At 43.8% G+C, this 27677-nt stretch overlaps 1 protein-coding gene across 7 annotated transcripts in view; it reads left to right on the top strand.

Annotated features, from left to right (window-relative positions):
* The window catches only part of recql5 (RecQ helicase-like 5), a 147991-nt gene that overhangs the window by 35406 nt on the left and 84908 nt on the right, over positions 1–27677 (top strand). For all 7 annotated transcript variants that reach the window (XM_043714283.2, XM_088000381.1, XM_088000380.1 and 4 more), the window contains exons 2-7: positions 8791–8912; positions 12182–12700; positions 16615–16720; positions 20158–20269; positions 26564–26726; positions 27287–27369. In XM_043714283.2, the coding sequence (XP_043570218.2) occupies positions 8791–8912; positions 12182–12700; positions 16615–16720; positions 20158–20269; positions 26564–26726; positions 27287–27369 (1105 nt within the window). The remainder of the gene's footprint in view (positions 1–8790; positions 8913–12181; positions 12701–16614; positions 16721–20157; positions 20270–26563; positions 26727–27286; positions 27370–27677) is intronic.

Genomic DNA, 27677 nt, shown 5'->3' with positions numbered 1-27677 from the left:
CTGCTGGACATACAGAACAGACAAAAGGACGGTGAACCTATCAACAAAGACGGCATACTCAAACTACAGGACCTGTGCCTCACAACACACTTCACATTCAACAACCAAATATATGAACAAATCAACGGCACACCCATGGCCTCACCCATCTCTGGACTCCTAGCAGAAGTGGTAATGCAAAGATTAGAACAAGCAGTCTTACCGCAAATTCAACCCAAACTCTGGGTCAGATATATGGATGACACCTTTGTAATCACCACAAAGGTATACAGGAAAGCCACACGCACAGACCAAGTCCTGAACTACGAAAGCAACCAGCCCAACACACACAAAAGAAGTTGCATCAAGACACTGTTCAAAAGGGCCACAACACACTGCAGTACACCAGAACTGCAAAAAGAGGAAGAAGAACACCTCTACAATGTATTCGCCAAAAAAGGATACCCGCGCAATTTCATCAACAGATGCCTAAGGAAAAGACAACGGAACGAGGACATGCCGCAACCCAAATGACTAGCTACACTACCATACATCAAGAGCATTTCCGAACTGGCAGGCAGACTACTGCGACCACTAGGACTCATATCAGCACACAAACCAACAGCCACTCTCAGACAACAACTCACCAGAACGAAGGACCCGATACCCAGCATAAGCAAAACCAATGTAGTGTACAGCAAGGACTGCACAAAACACTACATAGGACAAACAGGAAGACAGCTAACGATCCGCATCCATGAACACCAACTAGCCACGAAACGACACGACCAGTTCCGAGATGCTCCTGATGTATGGTAGTGTGGCTAGTCCTTTTGGTTGTGGTATGTCCTTGTTCCCATGGGATCACCAATCTCGGGACTCATAGCAGAGGCAGTTATGCAAAGGTTAGAACAAACAGTCCTACCACAAACTCTGGGTCAGATATGTCGATGACACGTTTGTAATCATTAAAAACACGGAAATAGAAAAAACACACCGGATCATCAACGCCACACTCACAGGAATCCGATTCACGAGAGAAGAAGAAAAGGATAGCCAACTCCCATTCCTAGACGTGATGGTACAGAGAACACCAAACGGAGAATTCACTACAAGTGTATACAGGAAAGCCACACACACAGACCAAGTCCTAAACTATAAAAGTAACCACCCCAACACACACAAACGAAGCTGCATCAGGACACTATTCAAAAGGGCCACAACACACTGCAGTACACCAGAACTGCAAAAAGAAGAAGAGGAACACCTATACAAGGTATTCGCCAAAAAAGGATACCCGCGCAACTTCATCATCAGATGCCTAAGAGAAAGACCACGGAATGAGGACATACCACAACCAAAAGGACTAGCCACACTACCATACATCAGGAGCATCTCAGAACTGACAGCCAGACTACTGCGACCCCTAGGACTCATAACGGCACACAAACCAACAGCCACACTCAGACAACAACTCACCAGAACGAAGGACCCGATACCCAACATGAGCAAGACGAATGTAGTGTACAAAATACCATGCAAGGACTGCACTAAACACTATATAGGACAAACAGGAAGACAGCTAACAATCCGCATACATGAACATCAACTAGCCACAAAACGACACGACCAGCTATCCTTAGTAGCCACACACGCAGACAACAAGCAACATGAATTCGACTGGGACAACACTACTATCATAGGGCAAGCCAGACAGAGAACAGCCAGGGAATTCCTAGAGGCATGGCATTCATCCACAAACTCCATCAACAAACACATCGACCTGGACCCAATATACCAACCACTACAGCGGACAGCTGAAACTGACAACCGGAAGCGGCAGGGACAGACCACTATAAACACCGGAGGAAACATCAAAGAAGCGCTTCGCAGGAGGCTCCCAAGCACTGATGATGTCGCCTAGCCAGGGGACGAAACGTTTGCAACAAAAACTTCCAGCTCGACGAACAGAACCACAACAACGAGCACCCGAGCTACAAATCTTCGCACAAACTTTGAACAAATTATTCCTTTCTAGATGTTATCTAGAATCCTTTCCAAAATTTTGCACACAACAGAAGGCTCACTGGTCTATAATTAACAGGGTTGCCTCTACTCCCCTTGAACAAGGGGAAATTTGTTATCTTCCAGTCTTCTGGCACTATTCCTGTAGACAATGATGACATAAAAATCAAAGCGAAGGGCTATGTAATCTCCTCCCAAGCTTCCCAGACAATCCTAGGATAAATCCCATCCAGCCCAGGGTGCTTAGCTATTTTTACACTTTCCAGAATTACGAACACCACCTCCTCGTGAACCTCATTCCCATCTAGTCTAGGAGCCTGTATCTCAGTATTCTCCTCGACAACATTGTCTTTTTCCAGTGTGAATACTGACGAAAAATATTCACTTAGCGACTCTCCTATCTCTTCGGATTCCATGCATAACTTCCCCACTTGACTGCCCTAATCTTACCCATGTCATTCTTTTATTCTTGATATACTTATAGAAAGCTATAGGGTTTTCCTTGATTCTACCTGCCAAACATTTCTTATGTCCCCTCCTGGCTCCTCTTAGTTCTCTCTTTAGGTCCTTCCTGGCGAACTTGTAATTCTCAAACACCCTAACTGAGCCTTCCCATCTCATCCTAACATACGCCTCCTCCTTCCTCTTGACAAAAGATTCAACTTCTTTAGTGAACCACAGTTCCCTCACTCGACCACTTCCTCCCTGTCTGACAGGTACATACTTATCAAGGAAATGCAGTAGCTGTTCCTTGAATAAACTCCACATTTCAGTAGAGTCCATCCTCTGCAGTTTCCTTTCCCATCCTATGCATCCTAAATTTTGCTTCATTGTATCATAATTGCCTTTCCTCCATCAATAACTCTTGCCCTGTGGTATAAACCTGTCCCTTTCCATCACTAAAGTAAATGTAACTGAATTGTGGTCATGATCACCAAAGTGCTCACCTACCTCCAGATCTAACACCTGGCCTGGTTCATTACCCAGTACCAAATCTAATGTGGCCTCGCCCCTTGTTGGCCTGTCTACATACTGTGTCAGGAAACCCTCCTGCACACATTGGACAAAAACTGACCCATCTAAAGTACTCGAACTATGGTGTTTCCAATCAATATTTGGAAAGTTAAAGTCCTCCGCCACAGCTACCCTGTTACTTTCACTGTTATCCTGAATCACCTTTTCAATCCTTTCTTCCACATCTGTGGCACTATTTGGAGGCCTATGGAAAACTCCCAACAGGAAAGGAGGGTGACTTCCCCTTTCCTGTTTCTAACCTCAGCCCCTACGACCTTAGTAGATGAGTCCTCATCAAACGTCCTTTCTGTGACTAATGCTATACATCCCCCTTTTTTACCACCTTCCCTGATCTTAACATCTAATTCCTAGAACCTGTAACAGCCATTCCAGTCCCTGCTCTATCCACGTCTCTGAAATGGCCACAACATCGAAGTCCCAGGTACGAACCCATGCTGCAAGTTCACCCACCTTATTCCGATGCTCCTGGCATTGAAGGAGACACACTTCAAAACACCTTCCTGCTTGCCGGTGAACTCTTGCAACCTTGAAACCCTATTTCTGACCTCACTGCTCTCAACCTATGTACAGAATGGAAACAGAATAGAGATGTACAGCACAGTCCAACCCGTCCATGCCAACCAGATATCCCAACCCAATCTAGTCCAATCTGCCAGCACTCTGCCCATATCCCTCCAGGTCCTTCCTATCTAAATGCCTTTTAAATGTTGCAATTGTACTGGCCTCTACCACTTCCTCTGGCAGCTCATTCCATACGCATACCACCCTCTCCGTGAAAATGTTGCCCCATAAGTCTCTTTTATATCTTTCCCCTCTTACCGTAAAACTATACCCTCTAGTTCTGGACTCCCTCACCTCAGGGAAAAGACTTTGCCTATTTGTTCTATCCATGCCCTTCATGATTTTATAAACCTCTATAAGGCCACCTCTCAGCTTCCGGCACTCCAGGGAAAACAGCCCCAACCTGTTCAGTCTCTCCCTATAGCTCAAATCCTTGTAAATGTTTTCTGATCTCTTTCAAGTTTCACAACATCGTTCCAATAGGAAGGAGACCAGAATTGCACACAATATTCTGTCACTATCCTGTCTACCTGCGACTCCACTTTCTAGGAGCTATGAACCTGCACTCCAAGGTCTCTTTGTTCAGCAACATTCCCTAGGACCTTACCATTAAGTGTATAAGTCCTGCTAAGATTTGCTTTCCCAAAATACAGCACCTCACATGTAGCTGAATTAAACTCCATCTACCACTTCTCAGCCCATTGGCCCATCTGATCAAGATCCTGTTGTAATCTGAGGTAACCTTCTTTGTTGTCCACTACACCTCCAATTTTGGTGTCATCTGCAAACTGACTAACTATACCTCTCATATAAATGATGAAAAGTAGTGGACCCAGCACCAATCCTTGTGGCACTCTACTGGTCACAGGCTTCCAGTCTGAAAAACAACCCTCCACCACCACCCTCTGTCTTCTACATTTGAGCCAGTTGTGTATCTAAATGGCTAGTTCTCCCTGTATTCCGTGAGATCTAACCATGGGGAACCTTGTTGAAGGCCTTACTGAAATCCATACAGATCATGTCCATTACTCTGCCCGCATCAATCCTCTTTGTTACTTCAAAAAATTCAATCAAGTGTGTGAGACGTGATTTCCCACGGACAAAGCCATGTTGACTATCCCTAATCAGACCTTGCCTTTCCAAATACATGTACATCCTGTCCCTCAGGATTCCCTCCAACAACTTGCCCACCACCGACGTCAGGCTCACTGCTCTATAGTTCCCTGACTTTCCTTACCACCTTTCTTAAACAGTGGCACCACGTTAGCCAGCCTTCAGTCTTCCGGCACTTCACCTGTGACTATCTATGATATAAATATTTCAGTAAGAGGCCCCAACAATCCGTTCTCTAGCTTCCCACAGGGTTCTCAGGTGCATCTGATCAGCTCCTGGGGATTTATCTACTCTTATGTGTTTCAAGACATCCAACACTTCCTCCTCTGTAATATGGATATTTTTCAAGATGTCACCATGTATTACCCTACATTCTATATCTTCCAAGTTCTTTTCCACAGTAAATACTGATGCAAAATACTCATTTAGTATCTCCCCCATCTCCTGTGGCTCCACACAAAGGCCGCCTTGCTGATCTTTGAGGGGCCCTATTCTCACCATAGTTACCCTTTTGACCTTAATGTATTTGTAAACACCCTTTGGATTCTCTTTAACTCTATTTGCCAAAGCTATCTCATATCCCCTTTTTGCCCTCCTGATTTCCCTCTTTAAGTATAATCCTACTGTCTTTATACTCTTCTAAGGATTCACTCGATCTATCCTGTCTATACCTGACAGATGCTTCCTTCTTTTTCTTAACTAAACCCTCAATTTCTTCAGTCATCCAGCATTCCCTATACCTACCAGCCTTTCCTTTCACCCTAACAGTGACTCTCTGGACTCAAGTAATCTCATTTCTGAAGGCTTCCCATTTTTCAGCCATCCCTTTACCTGCGAATCTCTGCCCCCAGTCAGCTTTTGAAAGTTCTTTGCCTAATACTGTCAAAATTGGCCTTTCTCCAATTTAGAACTTCAACATTTAGATCTGGTCTATCCTTTTCCATCATTATTTTAAAACAAATACAATAATGGTCATTGGCCCCAAAGTGCTCCCCCACTGACACCTCAGTCACCTGCCCTGCCTCATTTCCCAAGAGTAGGTCAAGTTTTGCACCTTCCCTAGTAGGTGCATCCACATACTAAATCAGAAAGTTTTTTTGTACCCAATTAACAAATTCCTCTCCATCTAAACCCTTACCACTGTGGCAGTCCCAGTCTATGTTTGGAAAGTTAAAATCTCCCGCCATAACCACCCTATTATTCTTACAGACAATAAAATCCCAATACAATCCCAATAAGGTGATCATCCCTTTCTTATTTCTTAGTTCCACCCAAATAACTTTCCTGGGTGTGTTTCCAGGAATATCCTCCCTCAGGACAGCTGTAATGCTATTCCTTATCAAAAATGCCACTCCCCCTCCTCTCTTGCCTCTCTTTCTATTCTTCCTGTAGCATTTGTATCCTGGAACATTAAGCTGTAAGTCCTGTCCGTCTCTGAGCCATGCTTCTATAATTGCTATGATATCCCAGTCCCATGTTCCTAACCATGCCCTGAGTTCATCTGCCTTCCCTGTTAGGCCTCTTGCATTGAAATAAATGCAGTTTAATTTATTAGTCCTACCTTGTTTTCTGCTTTGTTCCTGCCTGTCCTGAGTGTTTGACTCGCTTCTGTTCTCAACTGTACCAGTCTCAGATTTATCTCTTTCCTCACTAGATCTCCCTGGGTCCCAACCCCCACCTTACTCGTTTAAATCCCCCCAAGCAGCTCGAGCAAATCTCCCTGCCACTATCTTAGTCTCCTTCCAATTTAGGTGCAATCCGTCCTCCTTGTACAGGTCACTTCTACCCTAGAAGAGATTCCAATGATCCACCACCTCATTTTCTACTTGAGATCCCTGCAGCTTTCAGGGCTTAATATTGAGTTCTGAGCTGGAAATGTGTTGCTGGAAACGCGCAGCAGGTCAGGCAGCATCCAGGGAACAGGAGAAATGACGTTTCGGGCATAAGCCCTTCTTCAGGAATATTGAGTTCAATAACTTTAGAACCTGAACACCTTGTTTTATGTATTTTACATACCCCCTGCACCCCAGGTCTTGAAATGTCATGTGTTCCTTTGAGCACAGCCAAACCCGCAAGTCCCCATTATTTCCTATCTTTTCTTTCCTGGCCTATTTCCTCAATTACTTTTTGTGCCTGATTCTTTTTCTCTCTCTCTCTCTGGGCTCCCACTCCATCTATCTGCTCATTATGTCCCAATGCTCCTGTCATCAACATAAATACCACTTTTTCTTAGCTGTTGTCAGCTCTGAAGAAAAGTCACTGGACCTGAAACATTAATGTTGTTTTCTGTCCACAGGTGCTGCCAGACCTGTTGAGTTTCTGCAGCAATTTGTGTTTGTGTGTGGCTGTTCACCCAAAGATGGGAATTTGGTTCAGGTGTGCCGTGGTGTCAACATTCTAGACAACCTCACGCCACATATCTGGGGGTCTCCATGTTCCTCTGAAGCTTTACCTAGTGCCTGTGAGGGGCCTGTGAGGGGCCCTGTTTCTGTGTGTCACCATCAAGAAGACCAAGTAAGGACTTGACAATGGAGAGCCAGGATCCTGATACGAAGGGACAGAACATTCGGTTGTCTTTTTCATATTGCTGAAGATCATTGTTGTAACCTGAAGAAGAGAAGCAAACTAGCACACGATCATATCAACACTCTTCTGTGTGGTGCTACAGGTCTCTGTAAAGCAGCACATCTATAGAAACATCACTGCCTGAGCAAAGTTGAGATCCATATGCCAGAGGAAGTTTTAGATTTGTATGACTCTTTTCATGCCTCAAAGAACTTCACAGCTCGAAGGGCATTTTTGAAATATGAATTTTGAAACTCTTGTAAGAAGAAGGTTAGTCAATTTGCACATAGCAAGCTCCTACAAACAACATGATAGTAATGATCAGATAATCAATTGTTGTGATGTTGTTTGTGGGATAAATATTGACTAAGGCACTGGGGGGATCTAATCTGCACCTCTTAGAAGCTCAGCATACATAAGGTAGATATTGGTAAATGTCTGATTACCAATGATATACAGGGTTATTGGGATGAGGTGGAGAAAATAAATGGAAGCATTAAATCAGGCTTGAATATATGGAATGGCAGAGCAGTTTCATTAGGTTAAGTGGCTGTCCCCTGTTCTTATGTTCCTATGTACCTATGAAATTGTGCAGTCTCATGTTTAAAATCTACCCAAGTAGGCAAATTAGATTCAATTTAACATATTAATTGAAAGACAGCACCCCAATGAAACACTCCCCCAGTGCAGGGCTGCAAATCTCTCTATAACAGGAGCTGTGCTCTCAGGGAGGTGTAGTGTCTGATGCATTTGAATCTGGATTGGAGGAGGAGGGAGGAGTGGAGTGACCTGGGGGAGAGAAATTTTGAGTGAGATTCCAACTCCTTTAACACCACCCATTTGTACAGTTAAAATCCGTTCCATTGTGACTTACTCATACTTTTATTACATCCAGGTTTTTCAGTGGTCTCCTTGAAGTAGGCAAGTTTGGAGGAGCCAGGCCAGTGGGAGTTGGAGGGTGTCAGGTCTGTGGTAGTCAGGGATGAGGGTCCTTTTAGGTGAGAGTGGTGGAGGTGATTGAGAGGGAGTTCCAGATCAAAGGGCCTGGTAAGCTGAGGTTAGAGCCATTAATGTTGGGGTGAAGGAATTCCGATGCTCCTGAGACTGAAATTGTTGAAATGCATAGTACTGGAGATTTCACAGAGAAATTAAGCTTCCAATCTTGGATCTCTCATAAACTTAAGGTCATTCCAAAACTCTGCTTCCCATAACTTAACTCTCTCCACAGTTAAGTATCCTCCTCACCCAATGTGTGCATTGTCTCCCTGTCTGACAGCACCTTAATATTAAAGCTGCTATCCTGTTATTTAAGCTTCTCCATGAAATTTGCAGCTTCTCGACTCGATGTTGGTGTTTGTATGATTATACTGTGAGCTAATTTAGGTTGCTTACCTCTGGTAAAGGTGTGAGATTAGTGAAAACTGAAATGCAGTAGGAGCAGGACCAATGAGAATTCTGGTCCTTTTAACAAAGGAGCTGGAAGCAGGATGAACTTCTCTCTTTTCTTTACAGGTGATAAGGATGTCTTTATCTGCATGCCAACAGGAGCAGGGAAATCTCTCTGTTACCAGTTACCGGCTGTACTTGCTGCGGGTGTTACCATTGTGATCTCGCCGCTGATTGCTCTTATTCAAGTGAGTTTAGTAGTGGATATTTTTACCTTGTTATGTGTGGCAGTAAACCAATCCAGGATCGGGGCAGTTCAGTCTGAACTAATCTAACAGAGTCTACCATACTGTAGTTTCAAAAGTGAGTTATATTGAACTTGCAATGTTAATTCTGGCCCAGACTTTTTCATGGGAATGTACTGTTGCAGCAATATAGACTGGAATTGCATGCTGGCACCAGGTGGCTTCCTGGTAACTGCCTGGGAACCTTCCAATGGGGAACTTCCAGAGAACAACCTGTCCTCTGGAACCCTCCAGAAAGGTCCCCTACTTAGAATTGGAGGGTTCTGACTGACTTAACTTAATAGTTACCCTGGAACATCTGGAGGATGAAACCCTCTAACTTTTGAGGACCTAGTAAACTGACTCCAACTCTTCACCCTCACAAACGTTTTCACTGGACCTGATACTTCCGTTTCCCTCCACCCTCGCCCTACTTGATCCTTAACACTATCCACCAGACTTGCTCTAACAGCAGCTATATAACATCACCCATACCCTCACCCACCCCATCCAAATCCCTGAGCCCCCATCCAGTTCCCTGGTACCATACCCACTTATCCACTTGATGCATAATATTAGTCTACCTCTTTAATTCCTTGGACATCCACATGCTGCTCATCTTGGACACATTATGCTCTGCTGCCTGGTGCTCCTCATGTTGTTTGCCCAATGATCTGCTGGTTGCTGACATTGCTGTTGCTGGTCATCCCCGATGCATAATACATTGCTGTCTAACACTCCTTGTGGTGCTCACCCCAAAAAGAGCAGTAGTGCTTCTGCTCTTCCCAACCTCCTCCATCTAACACCCCCTTTTTGCTGCTGTCCACAAGTTGACGCACACGCGTGCATGCACACATCCTCAGAGCCTTGGTCAGCATCATGGCACCATGACTCACTCACGTAGCAGATCCTCTTCCTAACCTCCCCACATTGACTCAGCAAGTCCTGAATTCTGATGCCACATCCCCTCATGTCTTGTAGAGCCTTGCCCTCCTTGCCTTCCAGGCCTCCGCTTGTGGCATAGATAAGTGCCATGCAGAACCAAAAATACAATGGCTCTGGTAAAGAATGACTCCCCTGCAGTTTCCTAGTCACTGCCTGATGAATTTCAGACAAATTGTGTCCCAGGAGAAAACCAAAGGGATACAGGGCGAAACAAAGAAAATTACAGCACAGGAACAGACCCTTTGGCTCTCCAAGCCTGCACTGATCTACATTCTTTATCTAACCCTGTTGTCTATTTTCTAAAGGTCTGTTTCCCTTTATTCCCTGCCCATTCATGTATCTATCAAGATACATTTTAAATGATGCTTTAGTGGCTGCCTCTACTACCTCCACTGGCAATGTGTTCCAGGCACCTACCATCCTCTGAGTAAAGAACTTTCCATACATATGCTCTCTCAACTTTTTCCCTCTCACCTTGAACCTGTGACACCTAGCAATTGAGTACCCCACTCTGGGGGAAAAAGCTTTTGCTATCCACTCTGTCTATATCTCTTATGATTTGGAGATGCCGGTGCTGGACTGGGGTGTACAAAGTTAAAAATCACACAACACCAGGTTATAGTCCAATAGGTTTCATTGGAAGCACTAGCTTTTGGAGCGCCACTCCTTTATCACGACCTGATGAAGGAGTGGTGCTCCGAAAGCTAGTGCTTCCAATTAAACCTATTGGACCATAACCTGGTATTGTGTGATTTTTAACTTTATATCTCTCATGATTTTGTAGACCTCAATCAGGTGCCCCCATCAACTTCCGTCTTTCTAATGAAAATAATCCTAATCTACTCAACTTCTCTCTGTAGCTGGCGCCCTCCATACCAGGCAACATCCCTCTGCACCCTCTCCAAAGCATCCATATCCTTTTGGTCATGTGGCGACCAGCACTGTACACAGTATTCCAAGTGTGGCTGCACCAAAGTCTTATATAACTGTAACATGACCTGCCAACTCTTGAAGGAAAGCATTCCGTATGCTTGCTTGACCACTCTATTGACTTGTGTTGTCACCTTCAAGGAACAATGGACCTGAACACCCAGATCTCTCTGTACATCAATTTACCTCAGTACTTTACCATTTATTGTTTAGTTCGCTCTTGAATTGGATCTTCCAAAATGCATCACCTTGTATTTGTCTGGATTGAGCTCCATCTACCATTTCTCTGCCCAACTGTCCAATTTATCTACAGTCTGCTGTATTCTCCTTCCCCTTCACTATCTGCTCCTCCACCAATCTTGGTGTCATCTGTAAGCTTGCTAATCAGATCACCTATACCTTCCTCCAGATCATTTATGTATATCACAAGCAATAGTGGAACCAGCACGGATCCCTGTGGGACACCCCTGGCCGCAGACCTCCATTTTGAGAAACTCCCTTCCACTACTACTCTCTATTTCCCAGCCAGTTCTCCACCTAGCTAGATGGTACACCCTGGACCCCATGCGACTTCACCTTGCTCATCAGCTTACCATGGGGAACTTTATCAAACGTCTTGCTGAAGTGCTCAGCTTTGTCACTTCCTCAAAGAATTCTATTAAGTTGGTAAGATATGACTTTCCCTGCACAAAACTGTTGGCTATCACTGATAAGCCCATTTTCTTCCAAAGGGGAATAGATCCTATCCCTCAGTATCTTCTCCAGCAGCTGCCCTAGCACTGATGTCAGTCTCACCGCTCTATAATTACCTGGATTATCCCTGTTACTCTTCTTAAACAAAGGACAACATTAGCAATTCTCCAGTCCTCTGGGACGTCTCCCATGTTAAAGGATACTTCAAAGATATCTATTAAGGCCCCAGCTATTTCCTCTCTCGCTTCCCTCAGTAATCTGGGATAGATCTCATCCGGTCCTGGGGACTTGTCCACGTTAATGTCTTTTAGAATACCCAACACTACTTCCCTCCTTATGCCGACTTGATCTAGAGTAATCAAACATCTATTCCTAACCTCAATATCCATCATGTCCCTCTCCTCAGTGAGTACCGATGCAAAGTGCTCATTAAAAATCTCAACCATTTTCTCTGACTTCACACAAAACATAAAATTATGGGATGGTCCTGTAAAATATAGGACTGTTGATCACTGTCTCATATAGTAGGTGTAGGATTACTGTTTAATTGCCCGGCTGAGTATGTAGTGCCCACTGTCTGCAGAAGTGGGGCGGAACTATCCTGCAAGGTGTAGAGTATTTAATCCTCCATTGTAACATAGATTTAATGTCTTTACTTTCCATAGGACCAGATTGAGCACATGAATGTACTGAAGATTAGAGCATGCTCCTTTAATTCCAAACTGTCCCTTGAGGAGCGAAAAATGGTCCTTTCTGACTTGAATTCTGCAAGACCCGACATCAAACTGCTCTACATCACCCCTGAGATGGCAGCTTCCAACACCATGCATTCCATCATTGACTCCCTGCTGGCCCGACATCTCCTTTCGTACCTGGTCATCGATGAGGCTCATTGTGTGTCACAGTGGGGGCATGACTTTCGACCCGATTACCTCAAACTGGGGTCTTTACGCAGTAAGGCTCCTGGTATTCCCTGCGTGGCTTTGACTGCTACAGCCCCTCAGAAGGTGCAAGATGACATTGTAGCTGCTCTTCAGCTGAACCAGCCCATTGCAGTCTTCAAGAGTCCTTGCTTCAGAGCTAATCTATTCTATGATATTGTCTTCAAAGACATTTTGAATGAACCCTACATCAATCTGAAGGCATTCTGTGAAAAGACTCTGGGACAGAAGGACTCAGCAGGGGTTTGTGGAGCTTTAATTGTTTTTTTTTAATCCTTTAAAACATTAATTGTTGCCTCTGGTGCAGTTCTACAGGAGCTGACTCCTTTGTTGCAGTGCAAACAACCTTCTTCATTTGTGAGATTAAGTGTGCAGTTGTGACAAGTGAAGAAATGAAAGATGTCTAGGGAATTTGTAAGTAGGAAGACAGAATCATTCCAGACTCAACAACATTGGGATTGGAGATTATTATCTGCACTTGTTGAATCCAGAAGGCTGTAAATAGCTAATTTATTTGTATTATTACTAATGCCCTATGTCTTGTCATTATCCCTTAGTAATTTAATCTCTCCAGCCCTCCAACCTGTTATGATTATTTTCCTTTGATCTTGCTCCCATCACCCCACTTCCTCTGTTTCTGAAACCCAGGAATGCTTCAGAGACTCAGCAGGCCTGGCAGAAATAGAGTTAACTATTTAAAGGTTTGTGACCTTTGTGAACTGGGAAAAGTTAATAGTGCAATAGGTTTTAAGCTGGAGAAAAAGGGAAAAAAATGATTAAAAGACTGAAGTATTAGTCATGCAGGACTAAAGCATGTGGTGACAGGACTTTGGATAGTGAGAAGGGAGGAGGTGAACAGATAGATGTTACATCTGCACTTGAATGGAATCATACAATGGTAACAGAGAGACTACGTGGCTTGTTGTGTCTGCGCTATACATCTGACAGAGCAATTCACGTTGTGCCATTCCTTGTCTGTTCCTTTTCCCACAGCAAATGTTTTGTTTTCTCATTGTGATTCAATTCCTTTTGAAAGCTTCATTGACCCTGGCGCCACCACAACCTCAGCCATCCTGGCTCCTGACCACTTGCTCTATTAAAGAGGTTTTCCTCGTGTGTCTTTGCATTGTTTGCCAACTACCTTAAACCTGTGTTCTCTGGTTTCTGATCTTTGCACCAATACGATAAGTTTCTTCCAATCTACTCTGTCCATACCCCTTCTAATTTTGAATATATTGACCAAATCTTTTCTTAACCATCCATTTAAGGAAAACTATGTAATCTGTATTAACCTATCTATATAACTGAAGTTGAAAATAAAAAGGTTAGTTGGAAGAAATCAGTTCAGTGAGACAGGAACAGGCTGAAACAACTAATTTTGTCGAGGCAAACCTTTGTGTAGGTCTTTGCAGAAGGTAGAGGCAAGCTGTTCATGTTTGGAGATAGTGATGGAGGATCTCCAGAGAAGATCAGGTCGGTAGGAATCCTGTATACAATGTCGTAATATTCAAACTTGAGTTCTAGCCCAGGAGAGACAGGAGGAAGTGTTGGAAAGTTGACATTTGGTCTTTACAGAGATTGTTATGCCAGATTAAAATAACACACCCTTGTCAGTAGGTTTGAATATAATGCAAGGACTGAACCCATACAGGAGAAAGTGAGGTCTGCAGATGCTGGAGATCAAAGTTGAAACTTTATTGCTGGAACAGCACAGCAGGTCAGGCAGCATCCAGGGAACAGGAGATTCGACGTTTCGGGCACAGGCCCTTCCTGATTCCTGAAGAAGGGCCTGTGCCCGAAACGTCGAATCTCCTGTTCCCTGGATGCTGCCTGACCTGCTGTGCTGTTCCAGCAATAAAGTTTCAACTGAACCCATACAGAACAGGGGGTGGGGTGGGGGATGCTGGGTAAGACTGAGTAATTGGAGCAGAAAAATTGAGATGGCAACCATCATGCTGCCAGTTGTCAATGAAAGAATTAAGAGGCCAGTGGGAGGTGCTTTGCTGGAGAAAAATTACTGAAAACAGCAAAAAGCATATCTGCATGGCAAGAAGATTTCTAGTCAATGAAGTGAACGTGGAGGCAAAGGTGATAGAAGAAGAGTTCAGTGTGTACTAAGCTTCAAACTCCTTGATGTCAGTTCCTTACTGGAAGCTGAGTCTATTGATCAAAATCAGAATTGGGTTAATGTTGGAGAACCTTCTGAATGTGCCACAAGAAATAAGAATAAAAGAGCTAGGATCAGAAGGAAGTGAAGGGAAGAAGGCTCTGGAGAGGCATTGTTAGTTCTGAGTTATTGGAGCTTGTGTTACTTCTGAGTTATTGGAGCTTGAAACACAGATAAAATAATTTTGTTAAGGAGATGATTGTGATGAAGGTTATGTCAGTTAGTTCATTTGGTTGGATGGCGGGTTTGCAGTGCTAAGTGATGCCAACAGTGTGGGTTCAATGGTGCGTACCAGCTGAGGTCACCATGAGCACCCTGCCTTTTCATCTACTCCCCTCACTTTTTTTTAGATTAGATTAGATTAGATTACTTACAGTGTGGAAACAGGCCCTTCGGCCCAACAAGTCCACACCGACCCGCCGAAGCGTAACCCACCCATACCCCTACATTTACCCCTTTTAACCTAACACTACGGGCAATTTAGCATGGCCAATTCACCTGACCCGCACATCTTTGTGACTGTGGGAGGAAACCGGAGCACCCGGAGGAAACCCACGCAGACACGGGGAGAATGTGCAAACTCCACACAGTCAGTCGCCTGAGTCGGGAATTGAACCCGGGTCTCTGGCGCTGTGAGGCAGCAGTGCTAGCCACCGTGCCGCCCACTTGTGGCATGATGACCCTCAGGTTAAACTTGCCACCAGTCATCTCTGTTTAATGAGAGAGCAGCCTATAGTGATTTTCACTTTCAGATCAAAAACAAAAAGAGAAACAGAAAGTAATAAAGCTGAACAATGTAGAAGACAACTGAAAATTCAGTTGAAGAGAAGAGTAAAACTTCAAAGTGGATATTGTCTGCCTTTGAACTGAACTCCCTCTTATATCTTAAGTAATATCTATTCAAAAAGTCATTTCCCTCAAATGGAAATTGTTGCTCTCTTCATGGATGCTGCCTGAGCTGCTGAGGATTTCCAGCATTTTCCCTTTTTAGTACATGTGACATTAAATTGTGCGTGGGAGCAGGAGTTTCCAAAGGGCTGTTTACAGTACGAGTGAGATAAAACTGGCCAGTCTGAGAATTATTGTATTCTAATGCTGATAGTTTGAGCTGGGGAAAGAATAAAGCTGAGATGTTCAGGTACACACATAATTAACACAAGTCGCAGGTAGAAGATGCAATTAAAAACATTAATGGCATTTGTTTTTTTTGTGTCAAAGGGGCTGAGTACAAAGAGAGGATAAGTTATAGACAAGAAGCAAAGAAAAACTCACAAGGAAGTAATTTCATGCCTATACTGGTCTATTGAAATGATCTTTGTTCTTTGTTCAAAGCCTCTTAAGTTCCTTCTCAAGTTCCTGTCCAACTCCCTTTTAAGTGTCATGGTTGGACTTAACGTGCAGTAATCCATTCTGTTCTGGTTACTGCATGTCAGAACAGATATAGCTCTCACTGAAATCAGCATGGCACCGACTTAGCAAAATTATACCAGGAGTGAATGGTTAGTTTATGAGGGTAATTGCATAAATTTGACTTGTATTGTCTTGAGGGCTGGTCTATTTGATGTGTTGTAAGGTGATAAAAGCACTTGAGAGAGAGAAACTATTTGGCCTTTGGACAGTCCAGAACCAGGAAGGGTAACTTTTAAAGTTAGAGCGAGGCTGCTGTAGTGTTGTTGTCAAGTATGTTTCCATAGAAGGGGTTGTGGAAATATGGAACCATGTCCCCTGAAAAAGCCTGAATTCTAAGGGTCAGTTGGAGGCACCAAGACAGATGTTTTTCAGGCAAATGTATCTAGGAGTAAGAATAAATGTGGGAAAATAATGTTGAAATTTATATGTACACAATCTAATTGAATGGTGGGACAGGCTCAAAGGGCTGAATGTTCTACTTCTGTTCCAGTGCTTCTATGTTGATTTGGTTCAAAATCTGGTTTAGTAGAACAGGTGTGTGACAGTAAATCATTGTGTAAATACAATTCTTCCCTTGCAGCAATTTGATGGCTGTGGCATAGTATACTGTCGGACCAGGGATGGGTGTCAAGAAGTGGCAGAGGAACTAACACGCAGGGGGTTGGAAGCCAAGGCTTACCATGCAGGTATGGAGTGCAGATGACAGCACTAAGAATATATTATATTAGGAGTCATCATGAATGTCTCAAAATAGGATTTTAATTGCTGAGTGATTTTTGTGTTGATTTACATATGTGATATATATTTGCTGTGTTTTAAACATATTCACTCACTTGATACTTTAAATACCTGTCACCACTAGACAGTGGATGGTTGAGAGTTTGATGTAAGGGGTTCTGATCAAAGTAGAAATTTGTTTGGTCACTCGGTGCACAAAGGTGAGATGAGTCAGAAATCATTGCAATCTATCCCTCTCTCTAAGTATTATTCTATGGTAATATAAGAGTGCCATCGTACACTTACTTGGTATGGAACAACACACTATTGCTTGCCATGTTTCTTCACTTCTCTGCACTGGTTATCTACACAGTTTTCCTTCGACACTGACCCTCAATGGCTTCTTTCCTTGCTTCCAAACTTACCCCTGGTGCCCTTCAAGGATCTAGCCTCAACACCCTCCCATTTCTTATCTAAAGACTAGATTGCCTGAAAATGCAAGTTCACTGTCTCTGCTGATGATACTTAGCTCTATGTTGTCATCACTTTATAGTCATTCCATAATCCGTTGTCAGACTGCTTGTCTAGCATTGGGAAAGCAGACATTTCCTCTGACTAAATCTTGCACAGACAAGACCATTGACATTGACCTTTATGCCTATCACAGGCAGTCTTCCTTGCACCAACGCTGTTCTTCTCACTCTCAACAATCTGAGGCTGAACTAGACTTCACAATCTTCATGTGATCTTCACATTAACGTCAGCCACACACTCCTTCATTAGTAAGATTATTTATTTCCTCAGTAACATTACTTAACTCCAACACGTCAACTCATTGTGAAGCAATGGAAAAATTATTAAAATTCTCAGTTTGTTTCATGCTCCTCCATGGCCTTGCACATCCCATCCCTATAATCTCCCTAGCCCGACAGCTTTCAAGATCTTGGCAGTCATCCAGTTTTGGCTTCTTGAATGTCCTGAATTTTACTCATTCTATCATTGATAACTGCACTGTCAGCTGCCAGTGCCCTCAGCCCTGTGCTCTAGAATTCTGCCTCTTTCCTTTTAAGGACTTTCAGATTACAACAGGATGGGCCAATGGGCTGAGAAGTGGCAGATGGAGTTTAATTCAGATAAATGCGAGGTGCTGCATTTTGGGAAAACAAATCTTAGCATGACTTATAGACTTAATGGTAAGGTCCTAGGGAGTGTTGCTGAACAAAAAGACCTTCGAGTGCAGGTTCATAGCTCCTTGAAACTGGAGTCAGAGGTAGATAGGATAGTGAAGAAGGCGTTTGGTATGCTTTCCTTTATTGGTCACAGTATTGAGTACAGGAGTTGGGAGGTCATGTTGCGGCTGTACAGGACATTGGTTAGGCCACTGTTGGAATATTGCGTGCAATTCTGGTCACCTTCCTATCAGAAAGCTGTTGTGAAACTTGAAAGGGTTCAGAAAAGGTTTACAAGGATGTTCCCAGGGTTGGAGGATCTGAGCTACAGGGAGAGGCTGAACAAGCTGGGACTGTTTTCCCTGGAGCGTCGGAGGCTGAGGGGTGACCTTATAGCGATTTACAAAATTATGAAGGGCATGGATAGGATAAATAGACAAAGTCTTTTCCCTGGGGTGGGGGTGGGGGGAGTCCAGAACTAGAGGGCATAGGTTTAGGGTGAGAGGGGGAAGATATAAAAGAGACCTAAGGGACAGCTTTTTCATGCAGAGGGTGACACATGTGTGGAATGAGCTGCCAGAGGAAGTAGTGAAGACTGGTAAAATTGCAACATTTAAGAGGCATTTGGATGGGTATATGAATAAGTAGGGTTTGGAAGGATATGGGCCGGGTGCTGGCAGGTGGGACTAGATTGGGTTGGGATATCTGGTCGGCATGGGCGGATTGGATCGAAGGGTCTATTTCCATGCTGTACATCTCTATGACTCCTTAAAACCCATGTGTTTCACTCAGTATTTGTTCACCTGCTCTATTATTTCCTTATGCGCAAATACTTGTGCTTTCGGTTGTATTAATATGTTCAAGATACTGTGTTGACAAGTTGATAGATACAGAGTAAATGTCCTCTGCATTGTCCAAACAAACACTTCAAGGACTGGTAAAATGTGGTTAGATACAGAATAATATTACCTGTCCACAGTCCCAGCAATGTCCTTCAATTGCCAGCTTAGATGACTGCTCTCACTGCAATATCTTTTGTTTTCCTTCAACTCACTGTTTTCTCCAGAAGGGCCTGGTAACTAGTACTAGTTACAGGCAGTGGTGTTCTTCTTTGCATGGGTATCTGTTCAAAAGGGAACTAGTCAATTCCTTCCCATTCTGTTTCCTATCTCCATTCAAACTGTTTCAACATCATGGGTTCTGGGTCATTTCTCACATTGTTGGAGATATCCAACCTCTCTTTTCTTCCCAGATTTCTAAAGTTTCCCTCTGTGTATGGTTAGCACTGCTGTCTCACAGCATCTGGCACCCTGGTTCAGTTCCAGCCTTGGCTGTCCGTCTGTGTCTGTGTGGGTTTCCACTAAGTGCTCCAGTTTCCTCCCATGGTCCAAAGATGTGCTGACGAGGTGGATTGTCTATGTTAAATTGTCCATTGTGTCCAGTGATCTGCTGACTAGGTGGATTAGCCATGGTAAATATAAGGTTATGGGCGGTTGGATCTGGGTGGGATACTTTTGAAGTGTCAGTGTGAACTCAGTGGATCGAATAGCCTGTATTTGTACTGGAGGGATTCTATGATACTATGTAGTTCTTCACCTTGTCCATCATGGCTATCATATCATATAGCCACTTAGTTCTATTCGTGCTATCAATTCACCAATATTGTTAGTAATGTTGTTTGCATTCAGATAAAGAGCCTTTAATTTTATTTTTGACGCATTTTTCCTGACAGTCAGACAGTCTGGTTATCATTTTCCATTAGCATTCTGCCCTAATATCTTAATTTGTAAAACATTTCTCCTTATTTGAACTCTTTCCAGCCTCTCCCTCCACTACTTAGTTTAAAGTCTTTTTTGCTGATGCAGTTCTGTCTGTGGCCTTAGTTATTTGATTTGTTAGGGCGCTGGTCCCAGTGCGGTTCAGATAAAAACTGCTTCAATGTACTGGCTTCCTCTTCCCACTATTGGTGCCAAGACCTCATAAATCAAAAGAGAAGTGATAAAAAAAAAAGTGCAGTGAAGGAGGAAAAGCAGGAAAATTGGATCGATAAATACCTACATTAACATATTGGGGCAAGTATGATGGGCAAAATGGTTGTTTCTTGTGTTGTATGACTCTCTGTACAAAATAAAACTAGTTGCATATACAGTGTTTCAGCACAGAAAATTAATATTTAGAAGAGAGAAGGTTTTCTGATATCTCATATTCTGAGAGCTGAAGCGTATGTGTACTTACAGGGCTTAAGAATTCAGAACGCACTGTGGTGCAGGAGGAGTGGATGGAAGGCAAAGTACCTGTGATCGTGGCAACCATCAGCTTTGGGATGGGTGTGGACAAGGCTAATGTCAGGTGGGTATAAAGGGATGAGGGAGGGGTGCTAATGTCTGGTGGGTATAAAGGGATGAGGGAGGGGAGGTCTGTTTCCTGTTGAGAATGCAGGAATGGTCTTCCCAGGGTTGGAAAGGGTAGGATATCTGTGATTGCCATTAATTAGTTAGGTCTCCATGGGGAATAATGTTGGTGTTGTTTTACGAAAAATGATCAAGACTGTGCATCATATGTGCAGTATTATGAGGACAAATGTTAATTTACATATCGTGAATGTATCTTTTACTCATTCTGGATCCTAGGGAAAGAGTGCCAGATACAAAAGCATCAGCTGTTTCTGGGTTGCTGGTGTTATCTGATTTACATCAGCTTAACCAAAGCACGCTGGTGAGTGACCAACTATGTAGGTGGTGGTGTTATCAACCACCAGCTTTCTTGATATCAGATAGTGTTGGTTACAGGCTGAGTGTGATCATTGAGTTGTCATGGAATCAGACAGGCCTGATACCATGTTTCACTTTCTGAAAGTTCCATCTAATTAAGTCCAATACACATTATTCCTTAGATCCCTACAATGTGTTTGGATGGATAGAACTGTTTTCAAGTTTATATCCAATTCTGATTTTAATTCATATTATTGAATATTTCTTCCTGTTGTCTCTGATCTTAAATCTGTGTTCTCTGCCCATTGACTCACAAAACAGTGGAACTAGTTTCTCTTTACTCACTCTATCAAACAAAAGGGTTGTGTTCATGTACACTGCTTTGCAAGACCTTCAGACATCCCAAAGAACTTTATAATAAATAAAATCTTGCCACTTCAAAATTTAAAACTCTTAATGATTTAAACTCATCAATTAGAACATCTCTTAATCATCCTTTCTCTTAAGAAGCACTCCAGATTCTTCACAACTCCATTATCTCTGGTAGGATTCTAGAATCGCACTTTTGTACCCACTCCAAAGCCTTGACATCTTCTCTCCAGTGTTGTGACCACAGTTGGTCACAGTACTCCAGCAAGGGCTAGCTAATGCTTTAGAAAGGTGTAGCAGAACCTCCATGCTTATGTGTTAACAACTGTTTGAGTATTTTTTAATTCATTGATAAAATTGCCTTGCCTTGGAGAAGGTGGTGATAACCTGCCTTCTTCAATCACTGCAGTCCGTGTGATATAGGATGCTGTTAGAATGGGGAGTCCTGAATCTTGACCCATGTCATTGAAGGAGTCACAATATAATTCCAAGTCCAGATGATGTGTGGCTTGAAGAGGGGCTTGCAGTTGGTGATGTTGCCATTCATCTGCTGCTAGTAGAGGTTGCAGGTTTAGGAGGTGCTGTTGAAAGAATGAGTGAGGGAGTTGCTACAGTGCATCTTGTAGATGATGCACACAGCTGCAATTTTTGGGTCGCTGGTTGAGGAAGTGAAAGTTGAAGGTGGTGGATGAGGTGACAGTGATTTATATAGTACATTACAGCGCAATACAGGCCCTTTGGCCTCGATGTTGTGCCGACCTGTGCAACCAATCTGAAGCCCATCTATCTTACACTATTCCATTTTCATCCATATGTTTATCCAATGACTATTTAAATGCCCTTAAAGTTGATGAGTCTATGACTGTTGCAGGCAGTGTGTTCCATGCCCCTACTACTCTCCGAGTAAAGAAACTACCTTTGACATCTGTCCTATATCTATCACCCCTAAATTTAAAGCTATGTCACCTCCATCCAAGGAAAAAGGCTCTCATTGTCCACCCTATCTAACCCTCTGATTATCTTACATGTCTCAATTAAATCACCTCTCAACCTTTTTCTCCCTAGCGAAAACAGCCTCAAGTCCCTTAGCCTTCCCTCCATACCAGGCAGCATCCTAGTAAATCTCCACTGAACCCTTTCCAAAACTTCCACATCCTTCCTATAATGTGGTGACCAGAACTGTACGCAGATTCCAAGTATGGCCGTACCAGAGTTTAGTGCAGCTGCACTATGACCTCGTGCCTCCGAAACTGAATCCATCTACCAATAAAAGCTAACATACCATATGCCTTCTTGACAACCTGATCATCTGGGTGGCAACTTTCAGTGATCTATATACGTGGGGACACCGAGATCTCTCTGCTTATCCACACTACCAAGAATCTTATCATTAGCCCATTACTCTTTATTCCTGTTGCCCCTTCCGAAATGAATCACCTCACATTTTTCCACATTAAACTCCATTTGCCATCTCTCAGCCCAGCTCTGCAGCTTATCTATGCCCCTCTGTAATCTGCAACATCCTTCCGCACTTTCCACAACTCCACCGACTTTAGTGTCATCCGCAAATTTACTAACCCATCCTTTGACACCCACATCTAGGTCATTTATGAAAATGACAAACAGCAGCGGTCCCAAAACAGGTGTTTGCGGTATACCACTGGTAACTGAACTCCAGGATGGACATTTCCCATCAACCACCACTCTCTGTCTTCTTTCAGCTAGTCACTTTCTGATCCAAACTGCTAAATCACCCTTCGTATCCATGCCTTCATATTTTGTGCAATAGCCTACCATGGGGAACCTTATCAAACTCCTTACTGAAATCCATATACACCACATCAACCGCTTTGCTCTCATCAACCTGTTTGGTCACCATCACAAAGAACTCAATATGGTTTGTGAAGCACGACCTACCCTTCTCAAAACCGTGTTGACTATCCCTAATCAACTTATTCCCCTCAAGATAATTATAACTCCTTTCTCTTACAACCTTTTCTAACACTTTGCCCACAACCGAAATAAGGCTCACTGGTCTGTAATTACCAGAGTTTTCTCTACTTCCCTTCTTGAACAAGGGGACAATATTTGCTATCCTCCAGTCTCTGGCACTATTCTTTTCGACAATAACAATATAAAGATCCAGTAGCAAGGCTCTGCAATCTCCTGCCTGGCTTCCCAGAGAATCCAAGGGTAAATCCCATCCATCCCAGGGGTCTTAACTATTTTCACACTTTACAGAATTGCTAGCACCTCCTCCTTATGAACCTCAATCCTGTCTAGTCTAGGAGCCTGTATCTCAGTATTCTCCTCGACAACATTGTCTTTTTCCAGTGTGAATACTGACGAAAAATATTCATTTAGCGCTTCCCCTATCTCCTCGGACTCCACGCACGGCTTCCCACTACTGTCCTTGATTGGCCCTAATCTTACCCTACTCCTTTAATTCCTGATATACTGATAGAAAGCTTTATGGTTTTCCTTGATTCTACCTGCCAACAGCTTCTCATGTCCACTCCTGGCTATTGTTAGCTTTCTCTTTGAGTCTTTCCTGGCTAACTTGTAACTCTCAGCGCCCTAACATAAGCTTTCTTCTTCCCCTTGACAAGAGATTCAACTTTCTTAGTAAACCACAGCTCTCCCACTTGACCACTTCCTCCCTACCTGACAGGTACATACTTACCAAGGACAGGCAGTAGCTGTTCCTTGAATAAACTCCACATTTTAATTGTACCCATCTCCTGCAGTTTCCTTCCCCATCCTATGCATCCTTATTCTTGCCAAATTGCATCATAATTGCCTTTCCCATAACAATAACTCTTGCCCTGCGTTAAATACCTGTCCCTTTCCATTGCTAACGTAAACGTAACGGAATTGTGGTCACTATCACCAAATTGCTCACCTACCTCCAAATCCAACACCTGGCCTGGTTTATTATCCAGTACCAAATAAATATGTGGCCTCTCCCCTTCTTGGCTTGTCTACATATTGTGTCAGGAAACCCTCCTGCACACATTGGACAAAAACCAGCCCATCTAAAGTACTCAAACTATAGTATATCCAGACAATATTTGGAAGGTTAAAGTCCCCCATAACAACTGCCCTGTTAACACTTGCTCCTATCCAGAATTATCTTTGCTATCCTTTCCTGTACATCTCTGGAACTATTCGGAGCCCAACTGGTGACTTCTTTCCTGTTTCTAACCTCAGCCCATACTACCTCAGTAGACGAATCATCAAGCTTCCTTTCTGCCACTGTAATACTGTCCTTGACTAACAATGCCACACCTCCCCCTCTTTTATCATCTTCTCTGTTCTTACTGAAACATGTAATTCCCAGAACCTGCAACAACCATTCCTGTCCCTGCTCTATCCATGTCTCCGAAATGGCCACATCGAAGTCCCAGATACCAACCCATGCTGCAATTTCACCCACCTTATTCTGGATGCTCCTGGAGTTGAAGTTTACACACTTCAAACTACCTTCCTGCTTGCCAGTGGACTCCTGCGACCTTGAAACCATATTTCTGACCTTACTACTTCAACCTCCTGGACACTGGAACTACAATTTAAGTTCCCATCCCCTGCTGAATTAGTTTAAACCCACTTGAATAGTATTAGCAAATTTATCCCCGAGGATATTGGTAGCCCTCTGGTTCATGCATGGACCATCCTGTTTGTAAAGATCCCATCTACCCCAGAATAAGCCTCAATTATCCAGGTATCCGAAACCCTCCCTCCTGCACCATCCCTGTAGCCACGTGTTCAACTCCTCTCTCTCCCTATTCTTCACCTCGCTAGCATGTGGCACAGGCAACAAACCGGCAATAACAACTCTGTTTGTCCTAGCTCTAAGCTTCCACCCTAGCTCCCTGAATGTCTGCCTTAAGTCCCCATCCCTTTTCCTACCTATGTTGTTAGTGCCTATGTGGACCACGAGTTGGGGTTGCTCCCCCTTCCCCTCAAGGATCCCGAAAACACAATTCGAGACATCACGAAAACTGGCACCTGGGAGGCAACACACCAACCGTGAGTCTCTCTTGTTCCCACAATATTAGATTAGATTAGATTAGATTACTTGCAGTGTGGAAACAGGCCCAACAGGTCCACACCGACCCGCCAAAGCGCAATCCACCCAGACTCATTTCCCTACATTTACCCCTTCACCTAACACTACAGGCAATTTCGCTTGGCCAATTCTCCTAACCTGCACATTTTTGGACTGTGGGAGGAAACCGGAGCACCCGGAGGAAACCCACGCGGACACGGGGAGAATGTGCAAACTCCACACAGTCAGCCTGAGGCGGGAATTGAACCCGGGTCTCTGGCGCTGTGAGGCAGCAGTGCTAACCACTGTGCTACCGTGCCTATCTGTCACCGTAACTATGGAGTCTCCAATGAGTAACGCTCTGCTCATTTTCCCCCACCCCTTCCCTTCTGAGCAATCGGGATAGACTCTGTGCCAGAGACCTGTACCCCATGGCTTACCATTGGTAAGTCGACACCCCAACAATATCCAAAACGGTATACTTGTTATTGACTGGAATGACCACATGGGATCCTTGCACTGCCTTTCTGTCCCCGACTGTAACCTATCTACCTGCTTTTACCTGAGGTGTGACTACCGTCCTGTAACTCCTCTCAATAACCCCCTCCGCCTTCCAAATGGTCTGAAGTTCATCCAGCTCCAGTTCCCTCCTCCTGTTTTCGAGGAGCTGGAGTTGGGTGCACTTCCCGCAGATGCCGTTAGCAGGGATACTAGTGGCGAGCCTTACCTCCCACATTCTGCAGGAGGAACCTCCATTCCCACTGTTCTAAATTTCCAAAGAGACTGTAGAAAAATAAAGAAAATAAAACTAGTTACCTTACTAATCTGGCGCACAGAACCTTTTCTTTTGGTTAGAGGAGGGGGATGGGTGTCAGGCACTACCTAAGTCATGTCTCGGGTAACACAGCCACCCAGATATATTACTTCACTTACTTAGCTGTCCTTTATTCACTTGGATTTAGACTTACTCATTTTGGATGGCGCACACCTTCTTGAGTTTTAAGTTGCACTTTCAAAGTAAATGGCAAGTACTCCACAACACTTCTGACTTGCGGATGAGTTACTTGCTACAGAATTGCTCACCTCTGCTCCCGTTCTGTAGCCAAAATGTACATATGGCTGGCCAAGGTATCTTCGCTCAGAACCAATAGTTATGTCTTTAAAAATCAGAAGGAGCTGGTTAAGTTCTCTTACTGATGGTTACTACCTGAGAGTTGTCACATGAGGGATGTTGTGCAATGCTGGTTACTAACTGGGTTTGAGTGTGAAGCCGCCGACTGACTGCCCGAGTGAATGGTGATGCCACCGAAGGCTGTCCGAGTATGCGGTGATGCTGCCTACTGACTGCCCCTCAGTGTGCGGTGATGCTGTCGACTGACAGCCCCTTGAGCGTGTGATGATGCCGGCTGCTGACTGCCCCTACCTCTGCCCTGAGCCTGTGGTGATGCTGTTAATTGTCTTCTCTGAGTATGCAGTGGTGCTGTCTACTGACTGTCTGTCTCTGAATCTCAACAGATTTGTTGCCCATTGGAATCTTGCAAAATCAATGTCTGCTTATTACCAAGAATCTGGGCGAGCAGGGAGAGATGGGAAACCCTCATTTTGCCGTATTTATTACTCAAGGATAGATCGGGAGAACATCAGTTTCCTGATCAAGAAAGAGATTGCTCAGAAGCAGGTACTGAAAAGGCATTGTGTTTTCAGACCCAGACCTCATTGTCTTTCATTGTTTTTGGTTGTCCCTGAGTCACTGAAGCTTTTGTTTCAAAGCTCCCACACTCTTTTTCAATATGTAAAGGTTTACCTGAGAGTGTTGGAAACTAACTAGGGTTTTGGGTGGCTTATATTTAATAGTAATTTTTAATCAATATAGAATGAAGCTCAGGGGTATGTATCAGTCTGTCACATTTCTTAAACTTGCTCTTGCATGCATCTAACACTTAGCCATGATCACCATCACCACTGCATTGACTTTTCAACTCACCTCCCTTCTCCAGTTCACCCTTACTGTTTTATGCCACTGTGTCATTTCTGACTGTTCTCTCTTGATTTGTCCCTACATGTCTTTGGTTCATCACTCCCTTTTATACACTTCCCATTCCACCCATGTTTCAAAAGAATGGTCACTAGGCCATCCCTTCGGTGTGCTCCTGTATGCTTATTTTCTGAATGTGTTGGAAACCACTGTGATCTCCTCTGTGTGTCTTACTATTGTTATTTTCTTGTGTTCTTTTGCAGAGCAAGAGAGGATCCGTGAAGAGTTTTGACAAATCCTCCCTGGTGGGCTTTGAGACTCTGGTTTCCTTCTGTGAGCAGCCAGGGTAAATGCTTCCATTTCATGTGACCCATGCACTTCTTCCCTTATTAACAGTTAGTGGTGATCTGAGTGAGTTTGAATGAGAGGAAGGTCTGCTGGGTGGATGAGCAAACTGACCATGGCATTATGTCGCAGGAAACCATGCTGCATTGCCTCCCTGGGATTCAGGACATTCTGGTCGGTGCTAGAATGTGACTTGAAGCAAGGGGGAAGGACTCGGTGTTTGTGATCCTAGTAAGTACCATCGACAGAGGTAGAACCAGGAAAGTGTTTCTGAATAAGAGCATGAGGAGCTAGGCACAAATTTAAAAG

Source organism: Chiloscyllium plagiosum, unplaced genomic scaffold, assembly GCF_037043375.1.
Source record: "Chiloscyllium plagiosum isolate Xiang-an unplaced genomic scaffold, Cpla_swu_hap1 HiC_scaffold_25, whole genome shotgun sequence".
Classification (NCBI taxonomy): Eukaryota; Metazoa; Chordata; class Chondrichthyes; order Orectolobiformes; family Hemiscylliidae; genus Chiloscyllium; species Chiloscyllium plagiosum.
Note: the sequence above shows the minus strand (reverse complement) of the source record. Positions and strands in the feature narration are given on the sequence as shown.